General features: G+C 41.3%; 1 protein-coding gene across 5 annotated transcripts; it reads left to right on the forward strand.

The window, feature by feature from the left end:
* Positions 1-2,971: 2,971 nt before the first annotated feature.
* LOC129837666 (uncharacterized) lies at positions 2,972-11,653 on the forward strand. 5 transcript variants are annotated; one of them, XR_008756736.1, is made up of 7 exons: positions 2,972-7,387; positions 7,491-7,652; positions 7,870-10,169; positions 10,258-10,329; positions 10,470-10,559; positions 10,648-10,719; positions 11,243-11,653. XR_008756736.1 is itself a non-coding variant. In XM_055904014.1 (5 exons), the coding sequence occupies exons 1-5, from the start codon at positions 10,073-10,075 to the stop codon at positions 11,449-11,451; spliced, it is 540 nt and encodes a 179-aa protein (XP_055759989.1). In that variant the 5' UTR covers positions 9,970-10,072; the 3' UTR covers positions 11,452-11,653. The 5 variants fall into 5 exon arrangements, 1 of the variants encoding a protein (XP_055759989.1); XR_008756738.1 differs by having other exon boundaries at positions 2,973-5,866; positions 6,796-6,849; positions 7,289-7,387; positions 10,258-10,719; XR_008756735.1 differs by having other exon boundaries at positions 10,258-10,559.
* Positions 11,654-15,525: the final 3,872 nt, after the last annotated feature.

Genomic DNA, 15,525 nt, shown 5'->3' on the forward strand with positions numbered 1-15,525 from the left:
TCGCACACTCTTGACAGCTTCATAAGGTAGTCACCTGGAATGCATTTCAATTAACAGGTGTGCCTTGTTAAAAGTACATTTGTGGAATTTCTTTCTTTCTTAATGCGTTTGAGCCAATCAGTTGTGTTGTGACAAGGTAGGGGTGGTATACAGAAGATAGCTCTATTTGGTAAAATACCAAGTCCCTATTATGGCAAGAACAGCGCAAGTAAGCAAAGACAAACGACAGTCCATCATTACTTAAAGACATGAAGGTCAGTCAATGAGGAAAATGTCAATAACTTTTTAAAAGTTTCTTCAAGTGCAGTCACAAAAACCATCAAGCGCTATAATTAAACTGGCTCTCATGGGGACCGCCACAGGAAAGGAAGAACCAGAGTTACCTCTGCTGCAGAGGATGAGTTCATTAGAGTTACCAGCCTCAGATTGCAGCCCAAATAAATGCTTCCCAGAGTTCAAGTAACATCAACTGTTCAGAGGAGAATGCGTGAATCAGGCCTTCATGGCCGAATTGCTGCAAAGAAACCACTACTAAAGGACACCAAAAATAAGAAGAGACTTGTTTGGCCCAAGAAACTCTAGCAATGGACATTAGACCGGTGGAAATCTGTCCTTTGGTCTGATGAGTCCAAATTTGAAATGTTTGGGTCCAACTGTGTCTTTGTGAGACGCAGAGCAGGTAAACGGATTATCTATGCATGTGTGGTTCCCACCGTGAAGCATGGAGAAGGAGGTGTGGTGGTGCTTTGCTGGTGACACTGTCAGAGATTTATTTAGAATTCAAGGCACACTTAACCAGCATGGCTACCACAGCATTCTGCAGCGATACACCGTCTGCGCTTAGTGGGGATATCATTTATTTTTCAAAAGGACAATGACCCAAAACTCACCTCCAGGCTGTGTAAGGGCTATTTGACCAAGGAGAGTGATGGAGTGCTGCATCAGATGACCTGGCCTCCACAATCAGCCGACCTCAACCCAATTGAGATGGTTTGGGATGAGTTGGACCGTAGAGTGAAGGAAAAGCAACCAACAAGTACTCAGCATATGTGAGAACTCCTTCAAGACTGCTGGAAAAGCATTCCAGGTGAAGCTGGGTGAGAGAATGCCAAGAGTGTGCAAAGCTGTCATCAAGGCAAAGGGTTTGAAGAATCTCAAATATAAAATATATTTTGAGTTGTTTAACACTTTTTTGGTTACAACATGATTCCATATGTATTATTCTCAGTTTTGATGTTTTCACTATTATTCTACAATGTAGAAAATAGTAAAAATAAAGAAAAACCCTTAAATGAGTTTGTGTGTCCAAACTTTTGACTGGTACTGTATATTAGAGTTGGCTTTAGGCACTTAAAGTCACAGATCTAGGATCAGTTGACCTCCACTCAATGTTAACATGAGCCACTAATATCTTACTTCAGTATTGTCTATAGCAGTTTCTTCATTAAGACTTATATTTGGCCTTAATATACACTGCTCAAAAAAATATAGGGAACACTTAAACAACACAATGTAACTCCAAGTCAATCACACTTCTGTGAAATCAAACTGTCCACTTAGGAAGCAACACTGATTGACAATAAATTTCACATGCTGTTGTGCAAATGGAATAGACAACATGTGGAAATTATAGGCAATTAGCAAGACACCCCCAATAAAGGAGTGGTTCTGCTGGTGGTGACCACAGACCACTTCTCAGTTCCTATGCTTCCTGGGTGATGTTTTGTTCACTTTTGAATGCTGGCGGTGCTTTCACTCTAGTGGTAGCATGAGACGGAGTCTACAACCCACACAAGTGGCTCAGGTAGTGCAGCTCATCCAGGATGGCACATCAATGCGAGCTGTGGCAAGGAGGTTTGCTGTGTCTGTCAGCGTAGTGTCCAGAGCATGGAGGCGCTACCAGGAGACAGGCCAGTACATCAGGAGACGTGGAGGAGGCCGTAGGAGGGCAACAACCCAGCAGCAGGACCGCTACCTCCGCCTTTGTGCAAGGAGGAGTAGGAGGAGCACTGCCAGAGCCCTGCAAAATGACCTCCAGCAGGCCACAAATGTGCATGTGTCTGCTCAAACGGTCAGAAACAGACTCCATGAGGGTGGTATGAGGGCCCGACGTCCACAGGTGGGGGTTGTGCTTAGAGCCCAACACCGTGCAGGACGTTTGGCATTTGCCAGAGAACACCAAGATTGGCAAATTTGCCACTGGCGCCCAGTGCTCTTCACAGATGAAAGCAGGTTCACACTGAGCACATGTGACAGACGTGACAGAGTCTGGAGACGCCGTGGAGAACGTTCTGCTGCCTGCAACATCCTCCAGCATGACCGGTTTGGCGGTGGGTCAGTCATGGTGTGGGGTGGCATTTCTTTGGGGGGCCGCACAGCCCTCAATGTGCTCGCCAGAGGTAGCCTGACTGCCATTAGGTACCGAGATGAGATCCTCAGACCCCTTGTGAGAACATATGCTGGTGCTGTTGGCCCTGGGTTCCTCCTAATGCAAGACAATGCTAGACCTCATGTGGCTGGAGTGTGTCAGCAGTTCCTGCAAGAGGAAGGCATTGATGCTATGGACTGGCCCGTCCGTTCCCCAGACCTGAATCCAATTGAGCACATCTGGGACATCATGTCTCGCTCCATCCACCAACGCCACACTGCACCACAGACTGTCCAGGAGTTGGCGGATGCTTTAGTCCAGGTCTGGGAGGAGATCCCTCAGGAGACCATCCGCCACCTCATCAGGAGCATGCCCAGGCGTTGTAGGAAGGTCATACAGGCACGTGGAGGCCACACACACTACTGAGCTTCATTTTGACTTGTTTTAAGGACATTACATCAAAGTTGGATCAGCCTGTATTGTGGTTTTCCACTTTAATTTTGAGTGTGACTCCAAATCCAGACCTCCATGGGTTGATAAATTTGATTTCCATTGACCATTTTTGTGTGATTTTGTTGTCATCACATTTAACTATGTAAAGAAAAAGGTATTTAAGAATATTTCATTCATTCAGATCTAGGATGTGTTATTTTAGTGTTCCCTTTATTTTTTTGAGCAGTGTATATGACTTTGTGGTTGTGGGTGGATGTCAACTGCTGGCTGGAATTCTCACTCAACTGTACCACTAATATGAACCTGTTCTACAGACTCTTGTAGACTACTATGCACTGAAAAACAGTTAATATGTTACAAATCAAAGCTTAACATTGAAATATGTGATTTCAAATGATTAAGTTAAATTCAGATAGGCATGTTATGTGCTCTCTAACACAAACATAAAATGTGTTGTTGCTGTAGACCTTTTAACAGATCTAGGAGCAGTTGACCACAGAATGTTAACATTAGCCACTAATATCTGACTTCAGTACTGTCTATAGCTGTTTGTTCATTAATACTTATATGTGGCCTTAATATACAGCATATGACCTGGTAAAGGAGAGGGGGATGGGAGCAGAGAAGGGGATGGGAGGCTGCTCAATGATTGGCTGTAGTGTAGGGCGTGTCATACAATGTATCAAAATTTCAACTGCTGGCTGGAATTCTCACTCAACTGTACCACTAATATGAACCTGTTCTACAGACTCTTGTAGACTACTATGCACTGAAAAACAGTTAATATGTTACAAATCAAAGCTTAACATTGAAATATGTGATTTCAAATGATTAAGTTAAATTCAGATAGGCATGTTATGTGCTCTCTAACACAAACATAAAATGTGTTGTTGTTGTAGACCTTTTAACAGATCTAGTTGACCTCCACAGAATGTGCACATTAGCCACTAATATCTGACTTCAGTATAGTTTATAGAGGTGTATATGTCTGTCTGTGTCTTTCAGTTTCTATTTAGACTACATCAAATATGAAGAAGCTGTGCAGCCACACCATGTTCAACATGTTACCTAATTAGCTAGCTAGCTGACAATCTGGTTTACCTGTAGCATATAAACATTTGTTGGCACAGAAAGAAAGGGGATACGAAAAATGATTGATCAAATTCCTCCTGACACTATCTGACTGGGTTAATAACTTAATATTAAGTTAATATGGACCCATTGTCTTAGACTTGAACTCTTGGACCAAACAGTGGGACTCTGATTTCAGCCATAGGGACTTGTGACTCGACTCCTGACTCCAACATTGGTGACTTTGACTCAACTCAGAGTAGCCATAGGGTCTTGTGAATTGACTCGGACTTATGCTTTTGTGACTCAACTACAACACTGCTGCCATTACATGGCTACTACTACTGCTTCAACTACCAATTCTAGCAAGTTGTACCCCAGGTTGGGTACACTTTTCTGCTGCTCCCTCAAAAGCATTAAGCAGACATTTTGATTATACCTCCCTCCCCATAACTCTCTGTTGGGGTGAGGCTTTCTACAAATATACGCAGCAAGAGGATTACAACAGCTAACACAGGAAGCTGAAATCCTGGGGTCTGCCTTATGTTCCCTCAGTTCTACCCCAGTTTGAAAATGTGCTTTTCATCCATGACCAGGCCATGTTTCGGCCATTTTGCCGCACTAGGCAAGTCTGCAATAGACCTTCTCCTACCCGGAAAAGAAATAGGCCTATAGTGTACAATGTTGGCCTATAATGTCATTTTATAACTAGGCCTAACATTTGATAGCCTACCATTTGTAAAACATGCAGTTGCGTTGGCTTTATTAACCCAGTCCTGATTCCTGACAAAGGCTTATAGGGACTTGTCCTTTAAGATATGAACATCAGCTACTCATCAGCTACCCAATGTTATTATGAGTTTTCTTGAGGCTTTTTGCAAAGAGATCAATGCTGATGTAAAGGCCTACGTCTTCACAGCAGTACAAACCTGAAATCACGTATTATCATTACATTTTATTCCACATTGTGAAACCAGGGATCTAGTGGAAGATAAATGCAAATATGATTAAAAAAAGGCCTGTTATAAGAGAGAAAGAGAGATTGTGGGAGTAGCTGAGTGCCTATAGTGAGAGATGGCTGTTAATATCAGTAGGCTGTTTGAGTGGTCTGTGGGCAGGTAATTAATCTGATTGCTGATGGGTTAGGTTGCTAGATCAAATCTTAACCTGCCATAAGCTACTTTTGTGTCAGCAAGTCTCCCCAGTGAAAAATGTACATATCCACCACTCCATCTTTCATGTACAGACCATTCAAGTAGCTGCACTTACCACCTCACTGATACTGATTGTGTAAGCTACAAACCCAAATTGTCTAAGGAAATGTGGCTAACAGTAATAACATTGCAGACATATTCAGAAATCTGGGCTGATGGAATCATTGTTATGCATATCTACTGGCCATAATTTCCGCTTGAGGTCCTGCCCCTCCCCCACTGCAAAGTGCACAACAGTACCAAACTATCAAAGGTTTTATAGGTCAACACAGTCCCCCCCCTCCCCCGTCCTTTGTATATTATTTATATATACTTGTGTTCCCATATGTACTTCCTGTATTTATGTGTTGTTAATAAAAATATTATAATAATAAAAGATACACAGTTCCCCCTCCCCCATGTTGCAGCATAAATCTCTGCTCAAGGTTGCCATGTACACTATTTGTGGTTTATTGATGTACTTTTAAAACTTTGTGGCAGGTGAAAGGTTTTGGTCGCTAGGTGGAAGTTGTTATACTACTTCTATATTGCAACGTTACCAACATGGCATTTAAAAAAAATCATTAATTTCCCTGTATTCTGCGAAAATTGTGCTAGTGAAGGTGGGTTTTGAAGGCTGGTTTTGAGCAGACTCCTAGAAATTTGAAATTGACCTGGCAAACCTGTCCCTGCCTGAGCGTGATCACCACTGAAGTAGCTGTGCAGCACGTGTTTTAAGGAAGAGGAGGATGGTTGCAGATGTTTGCATTCATGCAAGAAGGTAAGCTATTAACTAAACTGTTAACCAATATTTTAGCTAAAATTGTATTTGGTGTATTGACAAGCAATGCATGTTCTCGTTGTCTTTATTTTTAATGAATTAATGTCAGTCATGTATGTCTTTCGGTGGAATCCAACATGCATTGACGATGTCTGAAAGCCGCATTGTGTCAGATATACTGCGTCATGACATTGAAATTGGCAGGTTTATCCAAACAATTCATTAATGTGCAATTGTTTCTTTGCATGTTTCTACCTTATAGTTATTTGTGGCTTGCTAACGGTTAGTGTGCTAGCTAACTGTTAGCGTGCTAGCTAACGGTTAGCATGCTACCCATGCTAGTTAAAAAAAGAAATATGCTAGCTATGGTTGCAAGCTAGCTAATAAGTTTAGCATAATTGGTAAACGTGTCTATGATTTAGAATACATGATTGTGGTTAACACAATGTTACATGCATTGGAAAATAATATTGCTATAGTGTAACAAGCTAGCAAGAAAAGCCAGTTCCTTTTCATCTGTTTTGTCAAGTCATAAGCCTGTATGTGTGTTAAAATATTTAAACCCCCTCATTAAATTAATGTATTGAAGTTGCGCCCGTTTTTTATAGCCCTTTCTTACCCAAATACCGTTTTTTACATTGAAATAATTCAGATGAAAATAAGAAATATGTTAAACTAATTAAGAAATAAGTGACCAGATTTTTTTTATTGAAAACCATGGACATTAGTTTGGGTGGGGGGAGGGGCGTGGTGGGGTTCCTAGTTCTTTTTTTTTTGCACATAAAAGAGTGAAACACCACAACAAGTATAAGGGTTGTGGAAAGTGTCCATTTTGGTAGGACTGTGACAATTCACTGTCTTGAAAAAATATATACATATACTGGCAGATTCTTTAACCAAATCCCTATTTCTTACACACATTTTTTAAGATCGAAAACATAATGGAAGATAAGAGTCCAGGAACCTACAAAGTAACCAATGCGGTATGTTTTCTGATTTGCCTAGTATTTAGAGTACGCTTGCCTTGCTTTAGCCAAACCACTCATACTGATTCTCTTTTAGTCCATCCATAAAAGCAGATTCAGCTTTAGTTGCATGCAGGAACTTGCATAATGTGCTTCTGTTATGCTTATACTTGCTTTTTTACCTTGAAAGTAGTTTTAAAAAAACAGAAATTGTAATAGATGTTTGTTGGACCTCTATTAGTCAATGATAACAGCCCCTCTATTAGTCAATGATAACAGTCATTGGTGTCCCCCAGCCCCTCTATTAGTCAATGATAACAGTCATTGGTGTCCCCCAGCCCCTCTATTAGTCAATGATAACAGTCATTGGTGTCCCCCAGCCCATCCCCTGTTGTGTGCCGAGCAATCTTGTCATTCTATTAAGTCTCAACGTTTCTTTTTGTCTTCCTTTACAAAGGCACTGCAGAGGCTAAGAAGGCGCATGGAAAATCTAAAGAAGCATAGTTCAACTTGTGAGGCCAGATTTGAAAAGGAAAAGATAAATCCCGAAGCGCAGGTTTGTCAGTTGTTTAGAATGAGGATACTGGGGATGGTTGAATCGTTATCATATCCTATTGCCTAATTTGCACATGACTAATATCATTTTATTGTATCCTTAGATGTCAGACACCGAGGCTGCCAGTACCTCTGAGGCTGCCAGTACCTCTGAGGCTGCCAGTACCTCTGAGGCTGCCAGTACCTCTGAGGCTGCCAGTACTTCTGGGTCGATAGTCAATGTGTTGGATGATGCACCACCGTTGATCAGAACAGACAGTATATACGTAAGTTAAAGTGTCATTCAACACCAGCACATACTGTAAGTTCTTGTGAATCAGCTTTGTAAATCAAAGATGGGCAAGTCTGCACTTTCATCCCATATTCATAGTATTATAACATAAACAAGTAGAGGAGCACAGTCGTAACTAATCAAAATGTGCCGGTGTCCAAATACTTTGTAATCTGTCTAGTTATCCAATATAATTTTTTTCTTCAATACAGTTGACCAAAGCTATGCTTGGATACAAGACTGATGACTCAATAACCAGCATTGACAACAGTGAAGGTGATTATGTCCCAGGGCCATCAGAATCATCAGAGGAAGACAATTCTGATGATTTTTCAGAACCAAAGACAAGGGTGGACAGCAGTAAACACGTTGATTTAGTCTCAGAGGGAGACAGTTCAGATAAAATAGCAGGAGTCAAGAGAAGGAATCACTACAAGAAGACTAGCAAGAGATGCAGAAGTTCCTCAGAAGAAAACAGCTCAAATGAAGAAACAGAACTCAAGAGAAAGAATCAATATGCAAATACTTATAAGAGATGTACTAGTTCCCCAATGTCAAACACTAGCAGTGAATCATTGCTTGTAATGAATGTCTCAGAATTAGATGGATCCAAAAAGTACCACCAAAAAAAGCACTTCTGTCTGTTTTGCGAGCAACCGCAATCCAAAATTGCCCGTCATTTACAACGTAAACATGGGGATGAAATAGAAGTAGCTACTGCACTTCGGTTTGCAAAGAGATCAAAAGCTAGGAGACTTCAGCTGAATCTTCTTCGCAAGAAGGGGAATCGGGCACACAACATTCAGGCACTTAAAGAAGGAAAGGGGGTTTTGGTACCATGTAAACAAACAAGTAATGACAAGACCAATCACCAGGACTATCAGCATTGTTTTGCCTGCCATGGGCTCTTTAAACGCAAATCTATGTGGAGGCATGTGGCAAGGTGCACACTAGCACAACACGTTCGAAAGGAGATGCCTGGCAAAACCAGAATACAGGCGCTCTGTGCTAATGCTCAACCGGTTGCTAAAGGAGTGAGTGAAAAGGTATGGAAACTTGTGAGTAACATGGCTCAAGATGATGTAGCCCATGCAGTAAAACAAGACAGATACATCTTGGCATTGGGTGAAAAAATGTACAACAAGAAAGGGGAGAACCCCTCACAACACCAGCACATTCGTCAAACTTTGCGAGAACTAGGGAGACTTGTGATTAAAGGTAGAAAGGTGACACCACTGAAAAAGATGAAGGATTATATCAACCCAAAACACTTCCAACACATCATAAAAGCTGTCAAAGAAGTGACTGGCTATGATGAAAAGACAAACAAATTCGAAAAAGCAACCCTGGCGACAAAGCTTGGGCAAAGCATCCAGAAAATTGCAGACATCATGGAGGGTGAAGCTCTTATTACCCAGAATGAAGAAAAGTTGAAGCTTGTCCGAGACTTCCAAGGCATCTACCGTCTTCGCTGGAATGAAATGATCTCTTCTGCTGCATATCGTACACTTGAACAGAAGAAATGGAACGCACCGCAGCTTATTCCATTAGCAGATGACGTTAAAAAAATACACATGTACTTAGATGAAAAGCAGAAACAATACTACAACCAACTGTGCGATGAGAAAACCTCAGGAAAATGGAGCAATCTAGCAAAAGTGATACTGGCTCAGATGATTATCTTCAACAGGAAAAGAGAGGGAGAGGTGTCAAAGATGTCTGTGGCAACATTTCACTCCAGGGACAAATCCCCACTTAACAAAGATGTTGCAGTGGCGCTAACAGAGGTTGAGAGACTACTCTGTGCGCATTTTGAACGCATTGAAACCTGTGGGAAGCGTGGCAGGAAGGTGCCTGTAATCCTTACTCCAGTGATGGTGGAATCTTTAGAGCTGCTTATCAAAGAGCGGTGCTCATGTGGAGTGAGCGAAGGAAATATCTACTTATTTGCCAGGCCAGGATATGATACACATTTTCGGGGGAATGACTGCATCCGCGCCTATGCCAAACAATGTGGTGCCAAGTTACCTGAAGCATTGTCATCAACTAAACTACGAAAACAGGTTGCCACCCTCTCCAGAGTGTTAAATCTCAATGATACAGAACAGGACCAGTTTGCTGACTTCTTGGGTCACGACATTCGGATTCATCGAAAGTTCTACCGTCTTCCAGAGGGAACGCTTCAGTTGGCCAAAATAAGTAAAATACTGATGGCATGTGAACAGGGCAGATTGGCAGAGTTCAAGGGGAAAAGTCTGGATCAAATAACCATCAGTCCCAGTGGTAAGTTTACCCCCAGTGTTTAGTTTAATGGCAAAAAGTTTACACTGACAATAAAAACAAAGGTTTTGTTTTGCGCAGATTTAGCTTGCCTCAATTTAGCATTCTTCTTTTGGCCATCTTTTAGAAAAAAGCATGGCTGAAAATAATGAGGCTGCAGACTCTTGTTCATCAGAGAACGACTCTGAGAGAGAGGAGTCATCTGAAAAATCCTATGAAGAAAATCTGACCGGTATGCCTATACCTTACATAGATATGGACGTATTCTTAATTACAATGTCCTTTTCGAAAAATACATGTTTTCCACTGATGTTTTCCAGGAGAGATGTCAGCGATTCGGGCCAAACAGCCAATGACTAAGGGAAAGCTGGGACAAAAGAGAGGCTCACATGGTTAGACTGTTTCCTGCTGTCTTCAGTCAGTGCATTTTCACTCTGGCAAAAAATGCTGACTCTAATTTCTTGTGCACTGATTTAACTTGCTGCAATTTGCTTTTGTTTTTATTGTCTTTTACAAACTGTTATGTCTGAAGAAATTGATGCTGCAGCCACTGATTGTGCATCAGAGAACGACTCTGAGAGAGAGGAGTCGTCTGAAAAATCCTATGAAGAAAATCTGACCGGTATGCCTATACCTTACATAGATATGGACGTATTCTTAATTACAATGTCCTTTTCGAAAAATACATGTTTTCCACTGATGTTTTCCAGGAGAGATGTCAGCGATTCGGGCCAAACAGCCAATCACCAAGGGAAAGCTGGGACAAAAGAGAGGCTCACATGGTTAGACTGTTTCCTGCTGTCTTCAGTCAGTGCATTTTCATTCTGTAGTGTCAACGTATAGTACAGTGCTGGTCCAGATCAATCCTGTCTTCATCAGTTGGTGTATTTCCAACCATGCCAGTACAGAACGGATTAGTTTGGATTGGACACAAGTCAAGACGTTAGATCTGAACTAGTGTGTCAGGATAGATGATAACACAGAAGGATTACCACACTTTACATTGTTTTTCCTGGGGGAGGGAACTTAATTTAATAAGTATTGCTTTTATTAGAAGGTTTACATTGCAAACAATTTGATGGGCTTAGATTCCATACAGATTGAGTCTGCCTTGATGTCAGCATTGCACATTCTTCTCTCACATCCTTATCTATGTAGTTATTTAGTTGGGATTGTTAGTTTAACCTCAACACACTTTGCAGAAACAGCTGCAACCTTGTAGAGTTAATACAGAGATGAACACATACTGTATTGTACTCAACCTTTATTTAATGTAGTCATTCATAATGTCATCTCTTTCCAAAGGTGCCAAAGGAACAAAAAGGTTTTGGTCGACAATAGAGGTGGATGCAGTTGAAGATTCCTTGATGAATTTTATCCGAATGGGAAAAACGCCTGGAAAACAAGACTGTGAGAAATGCATTGCTGCTTCTGGCCAAGCGCTAGTAAACAGGGACTGGAGAGCAGTAAAGTTCTATGTACACAACAGAATAGTTGCAGATCAGAGAAAATAAGTGTATAAGATGCTTCTATCTTGGTGTACCTCTGAGGATTTAATGGGACTTACTTGACTTAAGCTCATAGGCAGTTAATGAATGTCCTCCATCTCACTCTGTTTGGGGGAAGTTTTCCCAGGTGGGTTGTTCACTTTTGGAGTGATTAAGGTCTCAAGAATACAAAGCCTGCTGACTTTGAATGTTACAGAAAAATAAAAAACATTTTTCTAAACTATTAATCTGTTACTTGGATATAATGACTCTATTACTGAAATGGTTGTTCCAGTTTAAATACTTTACAGAAGAACTACACTACAGTAGAACTACACTACAGCCGTTGAGTTGCCATCCGTGTTGCATCATTGTGGCATTCTACATGCAATATTTTCAGTCATAAAATAGAATGAATGCATCAAATATCGATGTAATAAATGTATCACTAGTCACTTAAACAATGCCACTTTATATAATGTTTACATACCCTACATTACTCATCTCATATGTATATACTGTCCTCTATACCATCTACTGCATCTTGCCTATGCCGTTCGGCCATCGCTCATTCATATATTTATATGTACATATTCTTATTCATTCCTTTACACTTGTGTGTAAAAGGTAGTTGTGAAATTGTTACATTACTTGTTAGATATTACTGCACGGTCGGAACTAGAAGCACAAGCAATGCGCTACACTCGCATTAACGTCTGCTAACCATGTGTATTTGACCGATTTGATTTGATTTGATTTGCAATGTGCGGTCTCAAGTAGGTGGTAAAATTACAAGTGATCTTTTTTCAAGATGTCGGCAACTTTTGGTGATTTCCTCATATTAGATTTTTTTTCTAGCTCATGAGTGTAATTTCTGTGATTCTATGATGTCTGGAAAGCAGGGTCCTAAAAAGGTATGTAAATGTGAGGAGTCCTAAATTGGTTAGAAATGCAAGACTGTGTGTGTGTGTGTGTGTGTGTGTGTGTGTGTATTTGTCATTGTCCATGATCATGTGTGTCTTAGCTTGCAGCCTTTTTATGAATATGTCCTGCATTGATTCTAGACTGCAGCTGATTGTAGCACTGGCTTTCTTGATGATTCTGTCAAGCTTGTTTACGTCCTCCTTGGCCATTCCAGGACACCACACTGCTGTAGAACATGCAAAGCATTTTGTCACGACAATATCTAAGCTTCACTAAAAAATACAGTCTGGATTGGGCTTTTTAGTAGACACTGTGTGACTTCTCTTTCCAGTTCAGCTTGTTGTCCACTATTACACCCAAGTTCTTGTAAAAGGTCTTGATCATTAATACAAACTTGATTGAAAAAAAAATCCCCTAAAATCTACCACCTGCTCTTTGGTCTTTAGTAGATTCAGGTCCAGGTAGTTGGGCTCACACCATTTCACAAAGGACTGTTGTTTCCCTGTGGTGAGTATTGTCTCATCTCGTGACACAGCTTACTATAGCAGTCATCAGTTCAGTGTTGTGTGTAAAGACATTTGTGTAAATGATACACAGGAAAGGTGACACGACCGTCCCTTGCGGGGGCCCCCATGTTTGTACATATCCGATCCGATACTGCCTGGTTCAGTCTTATGAACCGTGGTCTATTGATCAGATCACAATCCATTTGATTATGTGTGGGTTGAGATGAATGTCCTTTAGCTTTTGGGCCAGAAGGTGGGGTTGTATGGTATGGAAAGCACTGGAGAAGTCAAAGAACATTGTTGTCATCACACAGCCAGGCTTCTCCAGGTGCTCTGTGGAGATCGAGAAGAGCATCTTCAACAGCAGTTTTAGGGCGGTCTGCAAATAGCAAAAGATCCAGGTAGGCTGCCACCTCGGCTCTTAATAAGGGCATTCAAATTTGTTCAATCATAATGTAATAAAGATATAAATAAGTCATATTCTTCCAAAATCAAAGGGTTTATTTTGGTCATAATTCTATAACACCTATTCAATTGTTTCAGATCAGGAGCATTTGAAATTCAGAAAAATACTTCAGTAAGTTAAATGTTATTAATGTATAAAAGATGGACAGTGTGTTTAAATGAAAAAGGAAAAACCTTTGTCTCGCTTTATTGCTATTACAAACTGTACAATATTTTATGCTAAATTGAACACCTGATAGAATAACGCTGCAAGTATGGATGATGAGGTGCACCTATAAGTTCAACCTGTCAGGAAACTCCTGAACATGCACAAACAGTGCCTCCTGTTGATAGGCTCAATGACATCAATTTCAGAGATGAACCAGGTATCTATTCAGTCCTGAAACTGTTTTTTACCGGCCATGCTCAACATCTCATTTTAAGTAAGTGGTCTGTATGGAATGTCAAAAGAAGACTGTCCAGTAGCTATCCAAACTTGCCACCCTACTGCCTGCCCCGGCGTCGTCCCCTAGTCCCCCCAGGTGTCTGTGTTCTGGGGGGGGTGGCAGGGCTGTGTGGGGTTCGTCTGAAGGGAGGACATTTTGCGAGCACGACGGCGTCTGGATGCTTCTCTCCAGGCCTCCCTCTGCTGTCTCTGGGTCTCTTCAGGTAGATCTGATATCAGCACCCTCTTCTGATAATACCTGTAGAGAGAATGAGTATGAACACAGGCTCCACAACACAGATACACACACTAGATCTGTCATAGTAGAACCGCCCACACTTTGCTTTTGGAGAATGTGCTTACTGTTTTCTAGGTATTATCACTGCAATGTTGGAGCTAGAAACACAAGCAATTCGCTGCACCTGCGATAACGTCTGCAAAGAAACTTTGATTTGATAACCAGTCATAAATACAGACCGTACACTAATTGAAGTAAGCCTAAACCTTGGTGGACAGTCATTGTTTTACATTTCAGTAAATCTATTTATTTTGTTTGGAGTGGTACACTTCCACATGGAGATTAAAAGAATGAATGACGCTGTTTTGCTGCCTTAAGTCGTTTATTTATCAGCCCTCTATAACCGGCAGATGCTTGATAGAAAACATGAACATGCATGCAGCTGTTGCACAACATTTAAAAAATACTATTATGGCTAAACAGAGTTTGGAGAGCACACCTCTGTGGTGTAGTGCAGCTCGCTCTACTTTGTCTTCTTGGCAGGTGGCTGGTAGTCAGGTTCTATGTCCTCTTCATCTCCCTCAGTTCTATCTCCATCATCTTCTCCCACATCTGCAGCCCTTTCGTCCACTCCTTCCCCAGTGCTAACGTCACCCTCCTCTCCGTCCTGTCCCTCTTGTCCTTCCAGGAGACTACCACTGGTGGCTTCTGTGGAGTTGGTGGGGGGCTGGATGACAGGGATATCTGTTTGAAGAAAAATGCTAGGTATTTTTTATGCAAGGTATATCTTCAATAAAATAAAGTAGCATACATTGTGCAATCTTCACTTTAATGTGTTGCTACACAGAGGGGAGTTGTTGGTGTATGCTGTTGTATGTATGCTGTTGAACGTATACTGACTACAAAACATGTATGATACCTACTACCATACCTTGTTGAAAGGCACTTAACTCTTTTGTCTGGCCCATTAACCCTCTGAATGGCACACATGCGACAATTGAGAAATGGATTGTGTAAGGCTTACAAATCCTTATTTAACCTGCCTCCTCCCCTTCATCTACACTGATTGAAGTGGATTTAACAAGTGACATCAATAAGAGATCATAACTTTCACCAGGATTCAACTGGTCAGTCTATGTCATGGAAAGAGCAGGTGTTCCTAATGCTTTGTACACTCAGGGTATGTTGTGTATGCGGTTGAGAGTGGAGAGTAACTTACGCTTCAGTAAAGATTCATAGTATTTGAGCAGCTCCTGGAGGCAGTCCTGCTCCAGACCTGGCCGAGGGTTGGTGGGCATCATGATTGTTACTCCCCAGCAGCCTCCATGGGACTGCTTCCCTATGAGGACGGACCTAAAGCCCAGAGCATGCACTTTCCGGAGCTGCAGAAGTCAAAAGGGTTTAGAGAATTATAATTTCAATCAGATGGCTGCTAATCATAAATACAATAGGAATTAGTTAAATTCAAATGGAATAAAGCTAAGAATGTGTCCAGAAATATGGAGGGTTACCATTATTAAAAATGAGTCCAGGAACCTGGCAAC

This window comes from Salvelinus fontinalis, chromosome 38 (assembly GCF_029448725.1).
Source record: "Salvelinus fontinalis isolate EN_2023a chromosome 38, ASM2944872v1, whole genome shotgun sequence".
In the NCBI taxonomy this organism is placed as follows: Eukaryota; Metazoa; Chordata; class Actinopteri; order Salmoniformes; family Salmonidae; genus Salvelinus; species Salvelinus fontinalis.

Coding starts and splice junctions, on each gene's coding strand:
- LOC129837666 (XM_055904014.1), top strand. CDS start 10,073: ATGGCTGAAAATAATGAGGCTGCAGACTCTTGTTCATCAGAGAACGAC. Junction 10,170..10,257: donor CTATGAAGAAAATCTGACCG/GTATGCCTATAC, acceptor GATGTTTTCCAG/GAGAGATGTCAGCGATTCGG. Junction 10,330..10,469: donor ACAAAAGAGAGGCTCACATG/GTTAGACTGTTT, acceptor TTATGTCTGAAG/AAATTGATGCTGCAGCCACT.